Source organism: Nothobranchius furzeri, chromosome 15 (genome assembly GCF_043380555.1).
Source record: "Nothobranchius furzeri strain GRZ-AD chromosome 15, NfurGRZ-RIMD1, whole genome shotgun sequence".
Lineage (NCBI taxonomy): Eukaryota > Metazoa > Chordata > Actinopteri > Cyprinodontiformes > Nothobranchiidae > Nothobranchius > Nothobranchius furzeri.
In genome coordinates, this window is record NC_091755.1 from 38,543,827 (window position 1) to 38,566,976 (window position 23,150).

General features: G+C 39.8%; 2 protein-coding genes across 6 annotated transcripts in view; one reads left to right on the top strand and one right to left on the bottom strand.

Moving 5' to 3' along the window:
* Nucleotides 1–826: 826 nt before the first annotated feature.
* tmem269 (transmembrane protein 269) overlaps nucleotides 827–23,150 on the bottom strand; it is a 33,199-nt gene continuing 10,875 nt past the window's right edge. For 2 of the 4 annotated variants that reach the window (XM_070545215.1, XM_070545216.1), the window contains 4 exons: nucleotides 22,976–23,073; nucleotides 21,739–21,882; nucleotides 21,459–21,659; nucleotides 827–3,368 (listed from right to left, as the gene is read on the bottom strand). In XM_070545215.1, coding sequence (XP_070401316.1) covers nucleotides 3,259–3,368; nucleotides 21,459–21,659; nucleotides 21,739–21,882; nucleotides 22,976–23,073 — 553 coding nt within the window. In that variant the 3' untranslated portion in view covers nucleotides 827–3,258. Of the gene's footprint in view, nucleotides 3,369–3,833; nucleotides 4,929–5,093; nucleotides 5,233–8,170; nucleotides 8,226–8,296; nucleotides 8,399–21,458; nucleotides 21,660–21,738; nucleotides 21,883–22,975; nucleotides 23,074–23,150 lie in introns of those variants that run through there. The other 2 variants (XR_011516763.1, XR_011516762.1) reach the window with 2 other exon arrangements.
* Nucleotides 10,341–20,913, top strand: LOC129157221 (uncharacterized). 2 transcript variants are annotated; one of them, XM_054736516.2, is made up of 6 exons: nucleotides 10,341–10,797; nucleotides 11,638–11,735; nucleotides 13,114–13,504; nucleotides 15,000–15,607; nucleotides 18,349–18,660; nucleotides 19,811–20,913. In XM_054736516.2, the coding sequence occupies exons 1-6, from the start codon at nucleotides 10,682–10,684 to the stop codon at nucleotides 19,918–19,920; spliced, it is 1,635 nt and encodes a 544-aa protein (XP_054592491.1). In that variant the 5' UTR covers nucleotides 10,341–10,681; the 3' UTR covers nucleotides 19,921–20,913. The 2 variants fall into 2 exon arrangements, with proteins under 2 accessions (XP_054592491.1, XP_054592492.1); XM_054736517.2 differs by having other exon boundaries at nucleotides 10,342–10,797; nucleotides 13,384–13,504.

Genomic DNA, 23,150 nt, shown 5'->3' on the forward strand with positions numbered 1-23,150 from the left:
GAAAGGTGCTAAACAAGTGTGGGCCATTTAAGCACATTGTCTTACACCAAGTAGTATGAAAAGCACTTTTGATTGACAGGAACCTTTTTTCAAAAGCAATTTTTTTTTGCATAGCCCCAACAGGCAAGCAAAATAAGGTTGTCTTTTTTCTTTCTGTTTACATTTATAAAGTCAGGGTAGACTCTTATTTGCCTTTTGCAACTCAGAGAAAATATAAAACCTTTTTAGAAGGATCGAGACATTTTAAAATCATAAAATTGGGAGAAAAAAAACTTTGTGGCTTCTCAAAAATCAGTGTTGAAGAAAAGCCCTCTGCTGTGAAAACCGTTCTAGATTGACTCATTTAAGTTTAAAGGTTTAATGGTGGGGCTCACTCATTTAATCAGTACATTTGCAGTGGTCTCTAGCAAGAACGAATGCCTTGTAAGTCAGACTCTGGGGGAAAAACATCCTGGTTCACCTTTTCCAGTAACTAGCCGTTTCCTAAATGACAGCTGAGCTGCAGACAGCAGGTTGTGAATTTCCTGATATTTGGACATCTTGGATAACAGCAATGCGACTCTACCACTGATTTGCAACGTGGATGTTTTATCTCCACAAATAACACAAGCCTGGAGGAGCTTCTGCTATGTGGTGAAGTTGCTGATGCTAACAGTTAGCTTCTACAAGCTGACATATCCTCTGCTGTTTCCTGGACGCCAAACCAATGTTATGACCTCTCGAGTGGTCTAGGAGAGGTGAGGTGAGGGGACGCAGACAGAAAATAAAATAAGGAGAAAGGAAAAGAGGGGTCTGTATAAAGTCATGTAAATAATAAGACGTTGGATGGCGGTTTAAAACATTTATTATACAAAAGACGTCTATCTACAAGTATTTACAAAGAAGCAACTGAAAGTGACTCCCCCATGTAGGAGGAGGAGGAAAAAACAGCAATATCTGAACTAAAAACCGAGATGAGTGTGTTCACGAATGTTTCAGATCCTAGAGTTTCCCCGTCTATCAGAAGCTAATGCAGGAGATAGGTGTAGGAGGCTGTTTTCATGTTCAGTCTGCATGAAAAACTCAGGCTGACTGATTAGAAGCATAAAAATATGGGGTTCCAGTCTTCACCACCTTTAAAGTACATTTGTAGGAAATGTGTATAATATTTTTTTCAATAATATTTTGTTGTACCAAATGTTTTAACACTTAACTCATTCACAGCCAAGGATGACTAAAGTCGTCATTTGCATTTTTTTACTGTGCGGGCGTCGAAACAAGCCCCCGCACCGTGAGAACAAACATCTCAACCCAAAAGCCGATCTTCATCCGCATACGTCACACGTCATGTGATCAGGAAGCAGAAAATCCACGTGGTAAGCGATCGTTTTGGGCCACTGCTGTAAAAAAAAGTGAGGCGCTAACCGGAAAAGCTTCTGCCGATCGCAATTCAACAACGGATTATGAAAGAACGAATAAAGCTCGAAGGATTCTTCCTGATGTAAGAGGTGAGTCTCCGCTTTGTTTCGCTTGTTTTGGCGTCAACATCATTCTAGCACGCAACGTTATGTGACTCTTAAAAAAAACAGTAAAAACGGTGAGAAACGCTGGCAGCGAAGGAGTTATGGGTCAAAGTAATTCTTAAGAAAAAAGCCCATATAGGAGAACCCCCTCCACATGATCATTGTTAAAGGTGGAATATGTAACATTTTAATAAAAAGCTATATTTAAAAAATATATATATATATTACCTCCACAGGGCGTTTAGAGGTGTGCAGAACGAATGTACAATTTCTCCTATAAAAGCTATATTTAAAAAATACATAATTAAAATTTCATTTTGACGGGCCCATCACTGGGTTTATGTTTACCTCTACCAGCCAATAGCGGGCTCTGTTGCGATAAAAAGTCAGCTCGGCACAGCGAGGCTGGGACTGTGTAAAATGGCAGACTCGTTAAGTCAAGCAGCTGATTCAGAGCTTAGAAGGTGTTCCAAGGGCAAATACTGTAGTAAAATAAACATATTAGTAGAAATGAGTCCTTGTGCTGCACAGTTCGTCCCTGGACATGGTGCTGGCTGGTCACATCACGTGTCAGTACCAGCAGCCAGACGGTTGCACTACCACCTCTAAACACTAGATGCTGCTATAGTGTTCCATATTGGACCTTTAATGTAACAAACACAGAGATGCATCTTCACTCAAACAACCTGCCCTCCTCACCTGCCATTTAAACTCTTCAGTCAGGCTTCACAACAAAATGAAAACAGACTATGAACATGAGCATCTTTAGGCTTAGATGTTCCTCAGTAATGTGAAGCAGGAGCAGTCCCGGTGTCGGTACAAGATCTGCTCGGGTGCATAATCGGCTCGGGGTCCTTCGACTGCCGATGACGTCAAAGTACGGCAAACCCACTCGGACAAAATACACTACACATCTATACTGTTGGAAAGAATTTAGCAGTTTCGTTATTAAAATAATGTTTCTGAAGACGTAAGTTTGTGTTTATAATGGTATTTGTAAAATAAAACACTTTATTGTATTCATAATGTTGAACTCCTCTTTGAGCACATCCCTTGAAGGATCATAGGTATTAGCAACACCTGTGAAATTGTATTTGCAGGAAAGAAGTGTGTCCTGTTTATTGAAGTATTTTGTGTTTAGAGTTTTTGACGTCTTGTCCATGCGTAGTTCAGGTACGCTCATAGCTGCTAGCCAAAACTCTGTAGTTAAAAGTTTTCTGGCTTTACTAAAATACCTGTCTGTACTTATTTGATTGATGGTAGTTTTACTTTCTATTAGACTCCAAATGTAATCATTTGGCACGTTTCTAATTCATAATTTGTAAGAATGTAATCGGTGATATTAGCATTAGCATTCCTATGGGTTTTTCCATGTATAATAGCATTGCGCTAACCACTCGCTGCCAAATTGCAGCCTTTGCGATTAGAAAATCTCCTTTTGTCACATCGCAATTTAATTGCACATGCAGTTAATCGTTCAGCCCTAATATACATGCAGCTCTATGCTAAAAGTGTATTTTCAAAGAGGTAATGATGGATTTCTTTGTAAAAGTTGTCCATCTTTCCAACAGAAAGATTCGCCTGGACCAACGTAACGTGATTACGTAATTCCGTAAGGTTCATGTTCAGCCAGTCAACTACTTAGACGTCATCGGCAGTCGACGGACCCCGAGCCGATTTTGCACCCGAGCAGATCTTGTGCCGACACCGGTTCACCCAGAAAGGGGCTGAGTTAAACCTATGCCAGCAGCAATGTTTAGATGTTACTGCTCCAAAGGGATGTCGGGAACAAAATGTAGGAGATGGACCACAGCAGGTAGTACACACAGGCAGGAGGGAACGAGCAGCAGAACACCATGGCCACTCCTGGAACAGAAAAACAGCTAAACTGAGTTTAGCTTAATAGAAGCACTTCAGTAGCAATCACTGTAACTCTATTAGTTTACCAAGTTAAAGTCTGATTATAGCTGGAAGCTGAAATCTTCCCATAGCAAAGCAAAATTGAAGATAAGATCTCATTTCTGTCACATTTACATCTCCTAGATACAAATAAGCACAAATTGAGACTGAAGTGGTTTTCTCATTCTTCTCAAATGTTTCTCCTGAGAAATAAATCTTACAGTGAGCACTGTCTGAAATCTCAAAATCCTCTTACAACTGTCTCTTTTCCTGATCTCAGATAAGTTAAAAATGAGACATGAAATGCACTCTCAAAAATGTCTCAATATGATATCCTTACTTCAAATCCCTATCTCAGTTATGTCTCAGTGAGCAATGCATGACGTCACTAAGTTAGATCAGTTTCATAACAAAATCAAATGCGCTCTCAAATGACACTAAATCCATTTATTTCTTGACAAAATACATTATCAATTCAATTGTGGTTTATATTTACATAATGTTCAACTTCCAAAACTTGTTGAATTCTTACATGTCATAACTTGTTAATTACAGTTTTAAGCTTTAAGTTAACATTTAAAAACTGTATAGCACATTAAGCCACAATGTGCTCAAGATATCTTTTTTAATTCATGAAATTTCTAGATATTTACATTGCATTGTCAATTTAATTAACAGTTATGTAAACATATAAATGAAAATGGTTGCTTTTTACAGAAGTCACAGCGAAGTTGTGTTATACAGAACAGTAAAAATACAGAGGTCAATGTTGTTATTGGTCAGTTTTGGTCTTAATGGTTAAAACCTTTCAAGTGTATTTGGTAAATGAGCTACAAACACTATGACAGGCATAGATGTCAAGGTAAGCAACTTTACCCAAAATACAATCCAAGGGAACCACTGTTCTGACAGAAGTTTCCACAAGTGGAACAACATGACTGCATGTACCATTCGTTCTACTATCTTGCAGCAAAGAAAAACCTGCATCTTTGAATTCATGAACAAGAACCCATTTGTCACAGGATTGTTCCGTGATAAAGAAGAAATCTATCTTTCCATATTTTATCTGTCCTTCACTAGAAAAAACAACTGTGAAATTGTTTCTTCTATTGCCTTTCCCATAGTGTTTTGATGTGAGATAATTCCTCTTAACTTGTGCCCTGTGAAAGACCCTTACTGTTTTAGAATTGATGCAGTGACCAGCACATCTTTCCAAAGCAGAGTGGTGAACTGTGTCCAGTTGAAGTTTATTAGATGCTCCATATAGTTTAGTCCTACACAAATCATGGTTTTCCACACAGAAACTATCATCTTTGGTCATATGTATGTAAAATTCAGCTATGGCATCATCATACGTCCAATCCCCCACATCTTCCTAAAATGAATGAGATGGAGCATACTCAGCATTGCTATGTAGTTCGGTTATTAGGTCATCAGGAGGATCTCTGATGACTGATGTGGAAGTTGGTTCTTCACAGTCTTTGACAGAGTCAATAGTTGAAACAATCTCTTGTACCACGCTTTGTGCTGGTAAAAAATAAAATAAAACACAAATAATTAATGTCACAATGCAAATCTTACGTAGTCTCAGCCTGTGCATCCAATTCTTATACTAGCTGAATCTACCCATTGACAAAAAATACTGTGCATCCTTGGATGAAGAGACAGGCAGACAAAAGAGGATGAGTGTACCTGGCAATCGGTGAGAGACTTGATAGTTCAGAGAGTGGGGCACATCCTGCATGGATATCTGGTGGTTGGATAGGTTCCTTTTCAAGTGTAGTGTTTTGGTCTCCTCCAGGAGGCAAACCCTTCTGCTGTGCTTCCCTACCTTTTGACAGTGAAGAGGACATATGAATAAATCATACCTTTATCTGAATCAGGATTCACTAGAAATTATTTAAAGATGATTAAAATACTACTAATGGGGTGTGTATTTTTTTTTCTTCCACATCTTGATCACATTGTATCAGTTTATGTTTACATCTGTGTGTTCTTGATAACACATAATACACATCCTTGAATTCCACTCATCAAAACCTGGGAGTGAGCGACATTAACAGTACTTGGTAGAAACAATATAAACTTAGCCAACAATGGAGATTGTCTCTACAGGCATACCACAATAGCAAATTTGTATAATGTAATCAAGCTGTGCTTATTGGTACCAAGTGCTAAAGAAGGATAAAAAGGATGTTATGTGTTCATAGTTAAGCCTAATTTATACTTCTCCATCTGCAAAGGGACGGATGCACGCAACGCCAGTATTTGTCCTTTCGAGGGCTCTCCAGCAGGCTCGCAAGAATGGATGGAGTCTAACTCTCTTTTCTAAACATTCATTCGACGAGACGGAGAATACAAGCTTATGATTGGTCAGAACGCTGCTGTTGTCAACTGCGCTGACATTGCACCCTCAAAATCATAAAGAAAGCTGAGGATATCTAGCGGCAGACAGGGAGAAGCTACAAGAATACCTCGCAGAAAAACTCTACAAATTTAAACGTTTATTCACCCATGAATGGAGTGAAAAGATGCACAGCAAGTGTTTTATTCGTGGGCGGGAATGACGGGAAATGTGGATTTAGAGGTGGCGAGCGCATAAAGAGGTGGAGGAGGATAAGGGACAAATTTGTCCGTGTTATAAAGTCTGACATGACAGGACACCACAGAACAGCGCTTCGCCCTCTGGTGTCCTGGCAGGGAATTGTTTTGTAACAGTCCTCAGGAGATGGAAGTCTGAAGGCAAAACGTCTTCGTCTGTGCGTCTCTCCCTCGTGGAGGTGATGGAGACGTATGAATTAGGCTTTACTGCAGATCAAAAATAACACTGGATTTTTTTTCAGTGATTTTTACTGATGGTCATAGCCTATTCAGTCAAATGTAAAATGACGGCCTAATCATCGCATATTCGGTAATATTTAATCTTAATTTGTTCTAATTAAAAGGCACACTATGCAACTTTTCCATATTTTTAAATAATTATCAATTCTGTAAAGCACTTAGAATTTCCTTTGTGTTTGAAATGTGCTATACAAATAAAGCTGCTTTGCCTTGCCTAGAGCCACTACAGGGTTAATGAAATGTCACTCAGATCCCACCACCCTCTGTAGACTTTATGACTATATCTTTATATTGATATAACTGGCCAAATTGCTATGATAGCGATTAGCCGCTATGCTAGCGACATGTTGCTCTGTCTCTAAGCGGTTATTACGTGTATTCTCACAAGTTTGCTCAATCTGAGAGCCTCTGAGTAAATGTGCTGCTCTAAACTTTGCATTTGGGTCCTGGTTTTTAATTATTTGGGGCCATTCATCACCAATGGAGTTCTGTTTATCCACTGTGCTTGTGCGGAGAGACGAGCCAAACCCCTCCCTCCCGTGTAATCGGGAAACATCTACGGACAGCCTGAGTGGCCAAATTACCTCAAACGTATTGTAAGGGTTTCAATAGCAAACTATAGGGGTACCGTTTTATTCATTTTTTCCACTCTGGTTCGCTATGCTAGTAAATACTCCGTTACGAGCGATTCTGTTAAAAAAGCTAAGAGTTTGTAAGGCGTGGGCTACGGCGACAGTTGTCTGAAAATAATACTAATAAAAGAGCAACCAGAGACTCTGAGTCATTACATTATAATCGCTGATATGAGGCAATACTGTTAGATTCCAGCCATGTTTGCCCTGATAACTAATAACTCCATGGTGCATGACCCATGTGATCTTCAGTAGATGCAATTACATCATCATAAATTTAGTTAAACATGATAGATTATTTTTCTCTGGACAAGAAATATACAATATTGTCCATCTCTAGAGGAAATTTAAAATTTTTACATTAATTATGAATATATAATTAAAGTGCCTGTGGGACATTTTATACACTTCTAGCTCTCAACTCACTAATAGGACAACAATGTCAACTTGAATGCCCTGACTGGAGCAAAGGCTGCAGCCACACAGTGACCTACACTAATTTTTAAAATATAAGGAGAAAGTCAAAACCTTCAAACCTAGTGTTTATGAAAGGATCCTGCCCTTATGTTATTAACAGCTTTAACTTAAAAGGTGAAAGTTTAAAGAATACATGATTATATATCCCAAGATAACTTATATTTTGTTATTTACATGTGCTACTTAAATCCAGACACGTGTAAACAATATTTCCATGCAATTTTTTGACAAACTGTGGACTGTGTTCTATTTATTTATAGGACCTGTGAGTTGCAAAACAACTGTGCTCAGGACATCTGTCTTCTCTCTATTTGGGACTGGGTCCACGTGGCAGGGGTGAGGTGGTGCTCACTCCTCACCCCTGCCACGTGGACCCAAGGAATAAACCATCAACCCTGCTCAATGGTCAACTTTCCTCGCGGGGTCACCCATAGAGACAGTGGGATGTTTAAATATAATTTAAAGTTAAAGTCCCATTAGTTGTCACACACACTGATGTGTGTGCAAAATTTATTCTCTACATTTGACCCATCCCCTGGGGGAGCAGTGAGCTGCAGACAGAGTCGTGCTCAGGAACCATTTGGTGGTTTAACCCCCAACCCAACCCTTAATGCTGAGTGTCAAGCAGGGAGGCATTGGGTCTAAGTCTTTGTTATGATCTGATCAGGAATTGAACCCTAATTTCCCAGTCTCAGGGTGGACACTCTACCACTAGACCACTGAGCTAGTTATTTCACGAAGCTAGCACATTTAAAAGATGTTTAAAATAAATCCCAATCTAATCTAAAAAGTAAAAGATATGCACATTTCATAACTTACTTAAATATTGCTCATCAGTCTCCACATGAACATTAGTGGCTGCAAAAAGGGATGACTGCAGGGAGAAAAATAGGTTATTAATCTGCAGCAGATTTTTCTGTAACACATCTATGACAGGCTACTCACCAATTGTGAAATCCTTCTTGGTCGTTTATTTGAGCCATCTTCATTACTGGTCCTCCTCCATCGTTTTCCAGGTTTTGGTCTGGTCATTTTGACACCCTAATCCTATATAAAAACAGACACAAGTTACTGGAATATACAGTGGAACTTTTTGCAAAAGTTAAAATATTTTATAATGAAGCATCAAGTCTTTGTTCAGTAAAGGGGTTTACATCTAATCAAATCTTTAATAAACAAAAATATACTTTCTAACAAGTGTCAATTCAGGTCTCTACAAGGTAGGGCTGGGCGATGTGGCCTAAAATCAATATCACAATATATTAAGGAGTTTACCTCAATAATGAAACGTTTAACTGTTTCAGCTCAGTCCACTTGCGTACCGTTTCAGTATATTTTTTTTCGTAAAATAATGCATTTTTATTGTGTGATTTAAGTGCAGCAGATGAAAGTTTCCAGGCGAGTTTCCGCACAGCCGCTGTATTTAGTGATGCATGATGGCTGCATGTGCCCGATCTCCGTTTAAGAAATGTGATCTGCTAATTCTGATTAACGCCTTTCAGAGCGGACCAAACCAGCTGGCTGTCGCTGCTACTGGAGCCTGTAAAGACGCTTAACGGAGTGTCGCGCTGCCCCTCTGTCCCTTCTCACACTGCAGGCACGCAGCGGCTAAATGTAAACAAACACATCAGCCAAACCTTTTCCCTGGAAAAACTGATGTAAAGTTTTCATCCTACAACAAAAAATGCTGAGGAAGCACATTATTTTATACAACTTTTAAAGAAGAAACTCTGGGCGGTGTGAGTTGAGTTTGTAAGGCTCGCTGCAGAAATAAAAACACGGACCATCAAAAGTCAAACACAACACTTGTTTGTATGAACGTGACCCTCATAGCTGCACAAATAACCTGTCAAATAATTAAAGACATCATGCTAGATCAGCAGCCTGTGATGACACCTCATTCTGCTCACTGTAGGAGCCACTTTAAAAATTACATAAATAGATATAATAATAATATTCCTAAAATTGATCGAACCGAGCTCTTAAAAACACTGACCGATCTGATTAGGATTTTAGGGTACCAATACAACCCTATTAAGTAGTATTAACAGTCTGGACACCATTAAAAACAGCTTAAAACACTTTTAGTTAAAGCTGCTTTTACTAAAATATTTTGTTTTCTTGTATCTAATTGGAATTTGTAATCATCTTTCATTTGTTTTATGATATCTTACTTTGTTTAGTTTTAATAATTGTAAAATAAACGGTCTTGATCCTTTCCTACCATCATTTTCATCTCTCAAATAATATAAAAATTCACAATTTAATTTTCATAAATTTTTCTATTATATTTACTCTAAACAAGCTGGCCAGCGTGTCCAGCAACATAATAATGCCACAATTAAACGATTTCACTTAAAGTAGGAAGATTTTACCTGCTGTGGTCTGGTTCTGGAGTCTGACTCAGTCTCTGTGCAGAATTAAACAGAGACTGGCTGGCTATCAGACATGCTCCAAGATGCTCTCTACAGCTCCTCAGCGTGCTGATAGCGAGCTGCACTGATCATGGTGTCCACGTTTGAGACAACGCTCAGATGCGAATCTTGTTGTTACCTCCGCAGTCTCTGTGCATAACGTTTAAAATGTCTTCACACATGCATGCGTCGGGGTAATTACAGTCTGTCAGTATGACCAACAGCCTTAAGATTTCTCTATCAAAATAAACGGCCAAATACGATTACCGTGACTCCAGCCTACATTTAACCTTTTTGCCTTCTTGTGAAGGTTAGCATGGCAGCCCTTTACACAACAAGAGTGTACCATTTTCTGCAGTTTAACAAACTCACAACACAAAGCAACCAACGCTTCAGTTGTTTAGACATCTAGCTATCCCAACATGCAGCTGTACAGCACCCAATACGTCGCTATTGGAGCATTAAATGTTATTAGAAATAATATATAACTGTTTATTAAGACTAGGTAACTTCAGTAAGTAGGATAGAATGATCGAGAATGGTTGGGGGGGGGGGGGGGGGGTATATGTAACGCTTTATGTATCAGTAAACATACATGCTTTAGCTAGGTGTGGCTAGGCATCTTAGATAGGTGATCGCGGACGTGGTTGAATATATTTAGATCATTTTTATGCAACGCAGTGACGTTACTGTAGTAGAACGACTCCTACCTTGTATGTGTTTAAGAGCGCATAATTTAGGAAAACAAAAACAATTTACTTACTTTTAGTTGTTGTTCTTGCGCTGTGATGTTTCTCCCAAGTCAGGTCAGAGATCTATGTCAAATCTCGCGAGAGTATGTTGTTCTAGATTAGAATCCCGCCCTGTTGGGGGACAGCATTATGTCACGTGACACTGGCCTCTAAAAGACCATAGCATGAAAACAGGTTTCAAGCGGTTTCGAGTGCGGGAAAGTCCGAGAGAAAAAAAAAGTGAGCAAGAGAGAACTGTCCGTTGGTCGGTCGTTGAAGCTTTACCTTTTGTTCCAGCAAGGTAAGAATCAAAAATATATATTAGTTACCATGGCATGTAACACAAATAACGTTGCAAAGATGTCAAATATTTTTCAGTTGAGAAGACGGAGAGGTGGATGGCGTTAGCATAAATCTTTGATAGTTAGCTTCCACAACTCACATTAATTTTGTGGCCTTGACATTAAAGGCTTCCTTCATGAAATTTGCTATTTTGCGCTGCTTCGTTTGCTCGTAACTCTGTGAGCTTTACACTAGAGTAATGATACTTATATAGTTTGAAAGATGAGAGTTTGGGCTTTAATATGAAGTACTATTATTTGAAAAGGACGAGTTAGCATTGTCGCTACTGTGTTTTTCTTGATATGAGTATTTAGCATATTTTATGTTCTCTTCATTTGGCGCCTTGTGATCACATGATTACGCAGAGCATTCTGGGATGTGCACAGAGACAGAAATTGTGGCGGACTTACAAGTGTAAACTAATGTGAAATGTGCAGATAAGGAGGGGATTTAGGTGAAAGTGTAAAACATGTCAAAATCCCAAGGATGCGGAATATACAGGGATAATAAAGACGTAAGGGACAGCTACATGTACAAAATCCACATTATGAACAATTTTGATCCATATGAAAGACCCAAGACTTGAGCGCTGAAAATAACTTGTTGCTGCAGTAGCTGTAACATAAGAAAAATACATCATGAACATGTTATAAACAGGAAAAAAACATGATTTTCATTGGAGTGGGTCATAAATATGTCTAAGAATTCCACAGTCATTTTACTCAGACCGTTGGACGTGGCATAGCTAACTGGCTGTGATAAGAAAAAGTGGAAGCTGAATTTATGTTTTAATTAACAGAATGGAAAACAAAAAAATGCCAGGCAAAAAAAGGTTACGGGTTCCAACCCAGAAAATGAAGGACCTGCAGCACTCCCCTCTGCTAAATGAACAATCTGGTAAGTGTCTAAATAATACTGTCAACTGTTAGTGTGTCTGTTATATAGGCTTTATGTTGTGCTGCAATAATCATTACATATATGATTTAAAAATTAGGGGTGCACCGATCAATCGGCATCGATGTCTTTGAGCAGGGGCTGATCAAAATCGGTCCATATTTCCATGTGAAAACAATTTTTATGGTAGGGCTTTGGCATGTGATATATAATTACATATTGGCTAACTGGATGCGCTAACTGATGACAGTCTTTGAAGAGCATGGAGGTCAGCTCTGTGCCAAATGCAGCAGCTCTTGCTGTAGAGCGCAGCATGTAGATGACAATGTGCTTGTAAAAAAACATGAGGTTACGCTATCCAGACCTAGTTTGGGTATAAAGAGTTGGATTATATGCAGAAAAACATCCTCGGTAAAATCTGCTGGGTGAGTCTTGTCTGTGCTTGTTAAAGAGCAAGTAACGCCCTAAATACACTTTTTTTTTTTGCTGAGAACCTGTATAGATGAGTGTCTAATGGTGCTGTGCACATGTGTAATCATAAGTGTGGCAGTTAAGTGCAACTTACTTTAAATTTAATATTTCAGCCCAAAACCATAATTATATCTCCATTTTCAGGTTAAAAACTCTGCTCCACATGTATGTGGAACCAGCTGTGGCTGATGGCTAAGCTGAAAAACGTGTTGTTATCAGCAAATTACTACGTGGCTGCACTGCACTGGTCTCCAGGTGAGGCAGCTGCACCCCCACCTGGCTCAGCCACTCACCTGCCGATATGACACGTTGGCGCTCTGAGCCGCTTGTCTCTTTAAAAAAAAATGCCCTCCTCCCCTTTTTCATGCGCCGGGTGGGGGGGGGGGGGGGGGTCTACTACTGCCTCAGCGCTGCTCTCTCGGTCCACCAGGAGACACCTCTTTCAGAGGCGTTTTCCTAACAGAAAGTGTGGATGAAATACGTCTCCACCCGTGCATTGATCCTCGCTTTAATCTGGATTTCCCCAAATGCAGTTGTTTTTTTTTTAATACATGATGAACACACAGGATTATGAAACATTTTGGACATCTCCTGTGATTTAGTTTGAACAAATTTCCCTAACAGTTCTTACCAGTTTCTCTGATTGATTAAGATGATCTAGCCTGAAATTAGCACCTCTCTCTTGCTCCGTGCTGCACTGTAGCACACTGCGGAGGGTCAGATTGGCGTGAATCAGCTGATCTGAGTGATGATAAATAAATGTCAAAACAAAAATCGAAATCAGCCACTCAGGTTTTTCTCAAGATTGGTGATTGGGCAAAAAACTGCATCGGTGCACCCCTACAAAAGTAACTGTGTAAGTTGTTGTGACTAAATAGAAAATGTCTTAGTTGCTTTCTTTCTTCCCCAGGGTGTCATGTATTTGTCAGATGGGAAGACGGTTATACTGGCAAAATCTTTACAGGCGTTGACATTTTGTCAAGAGATGAGGCTCCTGTGCAGCTGCAAGATCTTAGATCAGGAGATCATGTTTTAGCAAAGTGGTCAGATGGTAAATTTTATAGGGCCACTGTTGAATATATTTCAGGGGAGGATCATTCTAAGCTGCCAAAAAGCCACCAAACTTCACAGAAGTCCTTTTTGAAAATGTTAAAAGAGAATGTGCCATTACACTCATCAGAGTCCAACACCATTATAAGAAGCCCACTGTCTGAACATGGTGAGGAAATCCCAGCCATGAATGCATCACCTGACGCGGGGCATGCAACAAGCCGCAGCTCCGGTGGCCCACCATCCTACAGGTAGGCTTACAATAATAATTACAAAATCTTGATTAAGTTTAGTATTCAGGGTTTTTCCTGGCTCAAATTGAGGCAGAGGTGGTACCATCCTGACCATGCACCAGCACATGCGTACTCTGTGCATTTAATTAGCCTCACTTTTTGAAAGGCTAAATATTTTTCCGTTAAATGTTCTAATCTAAGCTTCTGTTGATTGATTGAATATTCCATTTCACAACATTTCAAATGAAACAAAACTGGTTTGCTGCTAAAAAATATGAAATAAAACAAAATTATCAGGCTGAAATAAGACTCTTATTATAAAACGCTCAATAATGTGCACTAGATTGGTGTTTAGTTCCCTTTTTCCATCTTATATTTGTAGTTAAATTATTTTTTAATATTTGACCTACATTTCAGTAATATTTTAGGTTTGTATTAATAACACTCATCTTAGTCAAAATAACACATAAATATATCCAGTAAAATATAATGCATGTCATTAACATGCATTTGTATTGGAAATGGTAATAACATTTAATTTATGCTGCTAACAATGTAATGGTGGCATGTCTATTATGTACAGGTTGGCAATAATCCAGTTTAAATTATGTTCAAAGATAGAAGCATTTGTGAATTATATATTACAACAGCTTGCCGTACATCCGGCACCAGCAGTAATGTGACTCGTATCTGCAGCGGTTCTGATCCGTAGCGCTGCAGGATGCAGAATAAACAGGATGGTGGGGACTTTTCATCCACTTGTAGAGTTTAGTCTTTCTTAGTTTTACCATCATCATATGTTTTTCTGTGCGTCACTTGATCGTGAGACTGATCCCAAACTTTGGACCGGTTCTGCCTTTGCTGGTTCCTTTATTTTCCTCCACTGCATCCAGATGACCACACTGTGTGCCAGTAAAATGCATTTTTCTTACACGTAACTTACTTTTTTTCAAGAAAGTTCTGGGGAAAATAGTAATTCAAAGATGTTGCACCAGTGCTACATTTAAAAGTAGACAGACACGCACAGACAGTTATTTTCATCGGACTGTACAGCCCTGCTCTGATTTGGAAGAGCCTGGGGGAAAATCAGGACGTTAATAGCACCAACCATAGATATGTACCACCAACTAGCGAGAAAAGCCATTTTTGATTTTTTTCTGTAGTGGTGTTTGTACTTTTCGGTGCACCGCTGCTGATACAGCGCTCTATAGTGACGCAATGCTGCAACTGCAGTTAAAATAACATCCATAAAGTTGGGGGCAGAGTGAAATCAGGCTGGGGCGGTCCAAAATTTGCTGGAGGCGGCCGCCACGCAAATTTGAATGCAGGAAAAACCCTGGTATTGAAATGTTGTTACGGCTTTACCTGTCCAACCTGGGTTGTAACAAATGTTCTGTGTCTAAGTATAAAACGATTATTTTATAGGTAATTCTGCCAGTTTTTTGTAATCATTTGCCATGTGTCTTTGTGTTTACTGAAATGTAATTTATGGTTCAATATAAATTTATGACAGCTCCAACACCATCAATACATCACCCTACGGAGACCATACACCCAGCCCATCACCAAAAGGCACGGACACTTCTCGTCCATCGCCCTACGGAGTCCATACAGCCAGCACATCATCGTATGGCCTTATCCACACCTCAGGTCCACCTCCCTATGGAGACCGTACACTCAACCCATCACCATATGGCCTCAACACTTCTCGTCCATCTCCCTTTGGCAGCTATACACCCAGCCCATTACTGTATGGCCTCAATACCTCAAGTCCATCTTCCAACAGAGGCCACTTACTCAGCACGCAACTATATGGCCATGCCAACCCAGGTCCATCACTCTATGGAGGCCAAACATCCAGCCCATCACTATATGACCTTGACACCCCTGGCCCTTCACCTGCAGCTGGTTTGCCAGGTAGTGGGGTCAGTCTATCGGACAGTGGAAAAGCATCTGACCAGCCACAAGACAGGAGAGATTCAGGCAGCTCATCTGATCAGGGCAACATTCCTCCTGGTCGCCAGGAACAAAATGCATGGACACCATGTGATAGATGTAAGGGGGAGGTTGAAAGAATTCTACAACAAAAGAGAAAGATCGATGAAGTCCTCGCAAGAATAGGCAAGTTATTATTTTTTTTTTCCAATTTGTTCATGATGTTATTTTTTTCTTATAACGTATCAGTGATTGGAAATTGAACACTTTATGTATTTGAATTATCTTTTTAAAAAGACAGAAAAATATGCTATTGCATTACACCTGGTGTGCGGCCCAGGGGCCATTTGCGGCCCTGGGAATGATTTTGCATGGCCCTTACTAGCATTTTTAGAATTATGCAATTAAGTCTGTTTAATATTCTATGTTCTATGTGCTGCTGACCTCTACTTGGGACGTTGTGGTTCGGTGGGCAGAATACTTCGAAGACCTCCTCAATCCCACCGACACATCTCCCAGTGAGGAAGCAGAGTCTGGGGACTTTGGGTTGGCCTCTCAAATCTCTGGTGCTGAGGTCACTGAGGTGGTTAACAACCTCCTCTGTGGCAAGGCTCCAGGGGTGGATGAGATCCACCCGGAGTTCCTTAAGGCTCTGAATGTTGTGGGGCTGTACTGGCTGATGTGTAGGGTTGGGCATTTAGCATCGATTGGAACCAGTTCCAACTGTTCATTTTTCCCGGAATCGCTCAACGTTTAATATTTCAATTCCTAGAATGTCGACCGGAAGAGGAATCCGCGGCCAATCTCCGTGAATAATAAACGTGATCTGCAAATGATATCACAATGATAGTTAACGTGATGAGCGGAACCAGGACCAAAATTCCAGGTGGGCCGGCTGAGGTCGGTGTTTTTAGTCGTCTCTTTGTTTTTTTCGGAACTGTGTCCAGTCATGATGTTGCAGCTCGGCGGGCAGGGACGACCACTGGAGTTATTTGCTCTTTAAGAGGCTTTTATTTCGTAGTTTTATCAATGAAACACACACACTGCTCCGTTCAAACTTCGTGCTTGGAGCTGCCGTGAGACTCTTCGAGAGATGTTCAAGGACACTACGTCAAAAGCAGTTCTCTGATACACCAAAGGTGCGTTCAGTGACAACTTGTAAATAAGACTTCTCTTAACAAAAACTGTTCACATGAACTAAACATGAAAAAAAAACTCAGATAGAAGTACTAACATTTATTTAGGAAAAGGATGTGTTTTGCATCTCCTTTGATGGAGTTTGGTGGACTGCCTCGTTGACCGACATCTGTAGCAGTGAGTACCGTCATGGCTTGCCAGGCTAGAAGAAACTGAATCGATACCATCACGCAGGTATCTAGTAAATACTCAATACCAACGTTAGATCGATACTATCGATATTTTAGATCAATCCGCCCAGCCCTAGTGAAAAGTGACCATTTGTGTACAGACACCTCCATGCTGCAGCAGCATTCAGTCCGAACAGAAAGTTAAATGTAGCCGCTATCGATAACTGTTAACTCAAAATACTCGACGACGTCGTCTCATTCCAAAAGCTTTATTCCGCCGCCATTTTCTCCCCGCACACCCAACAACAACTCCCGGGCTAACAGAACTCACGCGATATAACAGAAAATAACAAGTTAACAATCTCCCTCTTTATTTTTAAAAATAAATTAAAAGTATAAACACATCCCTGTAAACATTTGTATATGTATGTGTATATATATATTCATATAAACAAAAAAAAACATTTCAACGCGCTTTGCTTTACTTAAAGCAAACTATCATAGCACACAATAAACAATAGTGCATTTTAATGCAAAGACAACTTCGTAAACAAAGGATTACAGTATCCAGAGTCCTTGATCTAGTGCCTTTAGAAGGGTCAAAGGTGATAAGTTAACATAACAATCTAACAGATTTTAAACATTAAAACTCAACAGAAATGGTTCAGAAGGGAAATTAAAAATTTCACAACTTTGTGTGTGATTTATAATTTTTATTACTATTATTATTATTATTAATATTATTATTAATTATTTATTGTGGCAGAAGCTGGTGTGGTCCACCACGGAGAAGCTGCTCTAGCATGATGATTTTAATTATTCTACAGGTTATTGTTCAGCCTTCTGACGCTCACACACACACACACACACACGAGTGTTAGTGAGCGACTGCTGAAGCTCCGTGTGTGTTTTTATTTCTGCAGTGAGACAGACTCACCTCACACCATCCAGAGTTTGTTCTTTAAAGCTTCTATTAAATCCACCGTGTTGACGTCTTTTAACACGTTTCCTCTACACTGCAGGAGTTAAAGTTTACATCACGGAGTAAAAGTTCAGCAGACGTGTTTGTTTATATCTGGGTGATGGGAGGGGGACTCGGTGCTGCACACAGACAGCTGGTGTGATCAGCTCTGAAAAGCGTTGATCACAATTTGCAGATCACGTTTATTTTTCTAGGAGATCGGCCGCGGATTCCTCTTCTGGTCGGTATTCTAGGAATCGAAATAATAAACTTTGAAAAATTCCGGGAGAAACTTAACAGTTGGTCCCGGTTCCAATCGATGCCCAACCCTAGAACTAACATAGCTAACTAACTAAATTAAGTTAAAAAAATGTTTAAGTCCTTTTCTTGAGGAGTACTTGTTGATTGTAAGCAGCAATAGACAGCTTATTAGCTTGACTCCCATATTCCATTCAGAACTGACAAAAGCTCCTCAGATGAGAAGCAAAACGTCTTCAAGAGTCCAAAAAAGTCCTGGTCCTTTAATGTGAACACTTTTGGGTCGTGTAGTCATTTATTTGGTTGTTTTAAATTGCCTGCCAATAAAGCTTTGTAACAATTTTAAAGAGTATCATGACATTTTCTCACCCTTGCATTGTTTCTATACCTCTCCTTCTCAGATCCAGATCAGCTCGGAGAGCTTCAGACTCTTTGTGATCTCATTGGAGTAAGGCATCGTGACAGCCCATCCTCTCCATTAGGACAGCAGGAGCTCTTTCCAGGGAGTGATGTGTTCATCTCATCGTTCCGCCTTGCTGCCATGAATCAAGCATCCAAACCACATAGCATGCGCCTGTTTCATGCACTTTTTGATCATTTATTTACTGTCGAGGAGTGTCAAAATGCAGTCCCCTTTGGTCGCCCTGGCAATAACCCCTCTGGAAAGGAAGGAAAGCGGGTCCTGGACCATAAAAAAGTGGATGCAATCCTTAGTAAGTGTTTTTCAAAATTAGGTTTAAAGGCCAAGGTACTGTGGATAATGATTATATTCAGTCTCCAATTGAGCAATATCACACTCGAGGTCATGCGTTGTTGCTGAATATCAGCACTGGTGTGATCATCTACGGCACTCAGCCTGCGGCCTCGTGCCTACAACCAAATCACGCCAGTGCTGATATTCAGCAACAACGCATGACCTCGAGTGTGATATTGCTTTTATACAACAGTTCTACCTGCTCATTTTTTATAACAATAAGCAACAACAGATTATGATTTGTTCATTTATTTAATCATTTATCAGGCTATGCCAACACAAATAGTACCAACACAAAACGGAGACTCAGACAAGGCTGTTGCTAGGCGACAAACATTTTCTACAATAACTGTTAGAACGGGTGTGCACAGTGGAGTGATACTGTTTGTGAACAGTCCCGGTGCTGTTATAGTCCAATATCAACTCTTGAAGTCTCTTGACCAGTCAAGTCACTCGGTCAGAACTAACTGTTGTATAATGGTAGATAATGTCACCTCGGTCAGAAATGTAGAAATATTGTGTTTCAAGCTGTTTTTTTACATTTATCAAAAAAAAAAAAAAACTAATCAACCGTGACGTCACTAAATGCGCCAGCTAGTTTGACTAAATAGCTGTATAAGACCCCAAATAATATCAAATCACCTCCAAGACTCTCCAAACTAACGGGAATAGTGCTTCTGATTCATAACACAGCATTGGAAAAATGAAAACGTTTTGTGTCCTAATTTAGAACGCCGCCCTTTGGGTGCTTGGGCGACTCCCATTATATTGTTTTACATTATTTGGGAATTGATCTAATATCTCCTAGAAAACTCCAAATAGCACTAAAGTTGTCAGGGTGAGTAAATGAACAAATTGCATGCTAGAATTAAGGTCCAAGTTGCAAAAAAACAGTACACACCTTTTAAGTTTTTTCCAGTTAAGTATAACATACTTTATCCTCATCTGTGTTTCATATTTATGGCCTAATGAAATAAACATGCTGATTTTCAATTATTTTACCTGAAATAGATGTCACACTGTTATGTCCTTTTAACCTGAAGTGTGGTTGTGTTAGCTGTCTTTTTGTCTAATTACTCATGCCAGACTTTGATGTTCTTGTCTTATAGCCTATGTCCTGAGATGTGCCACTCTACCTGGTTGGGAACAAATTGAAGAGGCCAAGCTCAAGAAAGCCTTTGTCAACAAATGTAGGGCCAGAGCAGGTTCTAAGGAGTAGGATACTGCTATGATATACAGTATGTGGTCTGCTTTTTCTCTTATCCATTGTTGTTTTTTTCTTGTTAGTCATGGACCATAAGTGTTGAGACATTTCCTGCCAAGTAGGGTTGCAGGGATTACCTGGTTTGACTATTGACCACAAATGTCTCCAACGCGGCCTATAAAACAAAAAAGACAACAGCGCGACTTGCACCGACAAAAACAAAAGTGAAACTGAACATGCAGAACATTGACAAAAACCATTAGGACTGCTCCATTTCCAACTAGAAAGCGGTTGAAGTCTCCTGTGTAAGAATTTATCTAATATATCTGAAATATTCCCCACACGAGAGACTTTAACCACTTTCTAAATAGAAATGGAGCGATCCTGATGGTTGTTATCACTGTTCTGCTTTTGCTGCGTAAGCACATTCAGTTCCACTTTTATTTTTGTCCGTGCAAGTCGCGCTGTTGTCTTTTTGTTTTTTTATAGGCCGCATTTGAGAAGTTTGTACGGGGGGTTATCCGTGGTTAATAGTCAAACCGGTTAATTCCTGCAACCCTACTGCCAAATTAGTTTTGGGATTTGGTTGTACTCGCGTTATAGGCAGTATTTTCTCGTGTTTGTTTTCACATGGTCCAATACCAAGTGGATTTGTTCCAGGTTTCTCTGCAGGATTGTTTGTTGTTGACAGTCTGGAAGTATTGATAGTATGTCATTCTGATTGACCTTAGAATTATCTATCAGTTGTTAAAAAGTCAGGTGTAGTTTTTTTTAAAAATATATATTAATCCTTGTTTGTAAAGTTAACATGGTTAAGGCCTGACTTCAAAGCAAGGGGGTTAGTAGACAATGACATAACTTTTATTTTTGTATTGAATTTAATTTTTATCTTATTTATTTTATATTAATGTATTTTGTTGTAATGGGTTTAAGAAAAGTCAATACGCTGCTACCCAAATATGAATGGTGTTCTAATTGTGCTAACTAAATAAAGTGTTAAGCGCTTAAGTATTTTTGTATTTTTTACAGTCAGTTATAATCACTACAGACTTACAATTACATTCTTAATTTCTTAAATTTCTCAAATATGGCTCAGATGGTTCTCATAGATGGCTTTGGTAAAATAATTAAGAGAAATAATGAAGACACGGAAGAGACATTGGACACACAATGATGAGATCTCATTTAGGGCTCATTCTTCTCAGATTTGTCTCATAAATTTCTCAGATTCATCTCATGTTATTCTCCTTAATCCCTTTTTAAAATAACAGACGTAATTGAGATCAGAACCATACCATTATGAGATCTCTTCTGTTTATCCCAGTTCTAAAGTATTGCTCAAACAGGTCTCTCAACTCAACCTCATTTGTCTTACTGATGTCTTTTCTCTTTTCTCTTTTTAGCTTATATCTTGCTCCTAAGGGACCCTTAGGAGAAATTATTCAGAAACAAATGATCACAGAATGAAACACACAAGAGATTCTCAAAATAATCTCAAGAGATGAGATTGAACAACTGATGAGCAACACATTTTTTCCTATGGGTTACTCTACCTCCAGCGTACACCACTTTCTTCCAGGTCTCTGACTCCAGCACTTTGTCATGGGGATAGAAGTTCTGACTAATCATGAAGAGGATCATGGCCACAGCAGTGACTCGAAGCATGGCCATGTTCCCCTCCGATAGCAAAGAGGCGCTGGCCAAGATGGCGGACGAGTAAATGCAAGGAAGGCCACGGTACACGAAGGGAATACCTGTGAAAAAAAAAACACAGGTAAACAATGTTTAAATGGGAAGGTAGCGTGTAAAGAAACAACAGCATTAGCTGCTCACCGCTTGAGAAGAAACAAAGACGAACAAAGACGGACAGAACGTAACACATGCACAGGACGTTGTCCAGCAAGTCAGACGTCCTCAGCAGAAGGGACGTGGCGATCCCAAAGGTGGTGAAATCAGCAAAATCGTCAAGTTTTGCACCTAAACATGAAAAACATTTATGATGTGTTAGAATCGTGTTGTAATAAAAAGATTCTGTGACAGTTATTTGATTGGTACAGCAGACGTGTCATGTAACTTTGGTATTTTTACAAAAACATTTAAAAGCTACGTCTGCATTCTCGCTAACGACTTTTGCTGCGATGAATGATGGCAGAGGTGGATCAATCCCGAGCTAAGGCTAAAGCCCGTGGTCGTTCGGAGCTCTTATGAAGAAAAAACTATCCTAAACAAGGCGTTTGTAGAGCAGACAATTTTAGTGTGGTGTGTGCACGTGCAAACATCTGACAGTGGAAACTTCAGTGGCTGACACAGGCAGCGTTTTCTATAAACAACATTCTCGGTGCTTTATCCCTCAGGAGGGCAGCACGCATTTTCAGCAAATGGTGATGAGGTGATTCAGGCTATGGCATGAGTGAACGGAGTGGAATCCCACAGCCCAGGGTCAACTATTTTAGCTATTTCAGATATGCGGAGACCCCAAAGCAAAAGGATAAAACAGACAATTGGCGCAGAATCCTGCAGACGTATGCTGCCTAATCAGAAAGTGATTGTTGAGTTAACACAAATATGTTAGGGGAGCACAACAAGGCCCACGTGCAAAGTCATGCAGAAAGAGTCTGGTGAAAACATCACAAAGCCGACTGTGATGCACCTGGGAGCTATTTTCGGGCTTCTGTGATAAAGTGAGCTCATGCTGTGCGAGTGCAGCTTTATGTATATTGCACTGCATGTGGAGCAAAGGTTATTTTTACTTTAGAAAGTAGTCTGAACTTTAAGTCATTCATAACAATATAATAAAGCGTTATTTTTTATGCGACACAACTTTTATTTAAACCTCAAACTAGTGATGGTCTAAATGGAAAAAAAGTTCTATTTATCCTAACAAATATAGATGATTTTCTTCTAGAAGTTCTCAAAGACTGATCAAAGTTTTTCAACAGTTTGCCGGCTCCTCCGATGAGTTTGTGCAGCCAAGTTAGCAAGTCCAGACAAAAGACTGCAACAAACACTGCCAACTGCACAGCTGGACTTGCTCTTTGGTAAAAGCTATGGACCACAACCTTCCACTTACCCAGTGCCGAGCAGGCGTCGAGTTGCCTAGCAACCGCCCCGTCTGCCAAATCCAGCAGGTATCCAATCAGAACCAGCCAACACGCAGCGTGATGGTGCCTGGACCAAACAAGTGAGAGTCAGGCTGGGCTATTCGATGACAGCAACCCGCTGTGACGGGTAAGAGGGCTCACCAG

Coding starts and splice junctions, on each gene's coding strand:
- LOC129157221 (XM_054736516.2), top strand. CDS start 10,682: ATGAAAACAGGTTTCAAGCGGTTTCGAGTGCGGGAAAGTCCGAGAGAA. Junction 13,505..14,999: donor GGTGGCCCACCATCCTACAG/GTAGGCTTACAA, acceptor AATTTATGACAG/CTCCAACACCATCAATACAT. Junction 18,661..19,810: donor AAAAGTGGATGCAATCCTTA/GTAAGTGTTTTT, acceptor CTTGTCTTATAG/CCTATGTCCTGAGATGTGCC.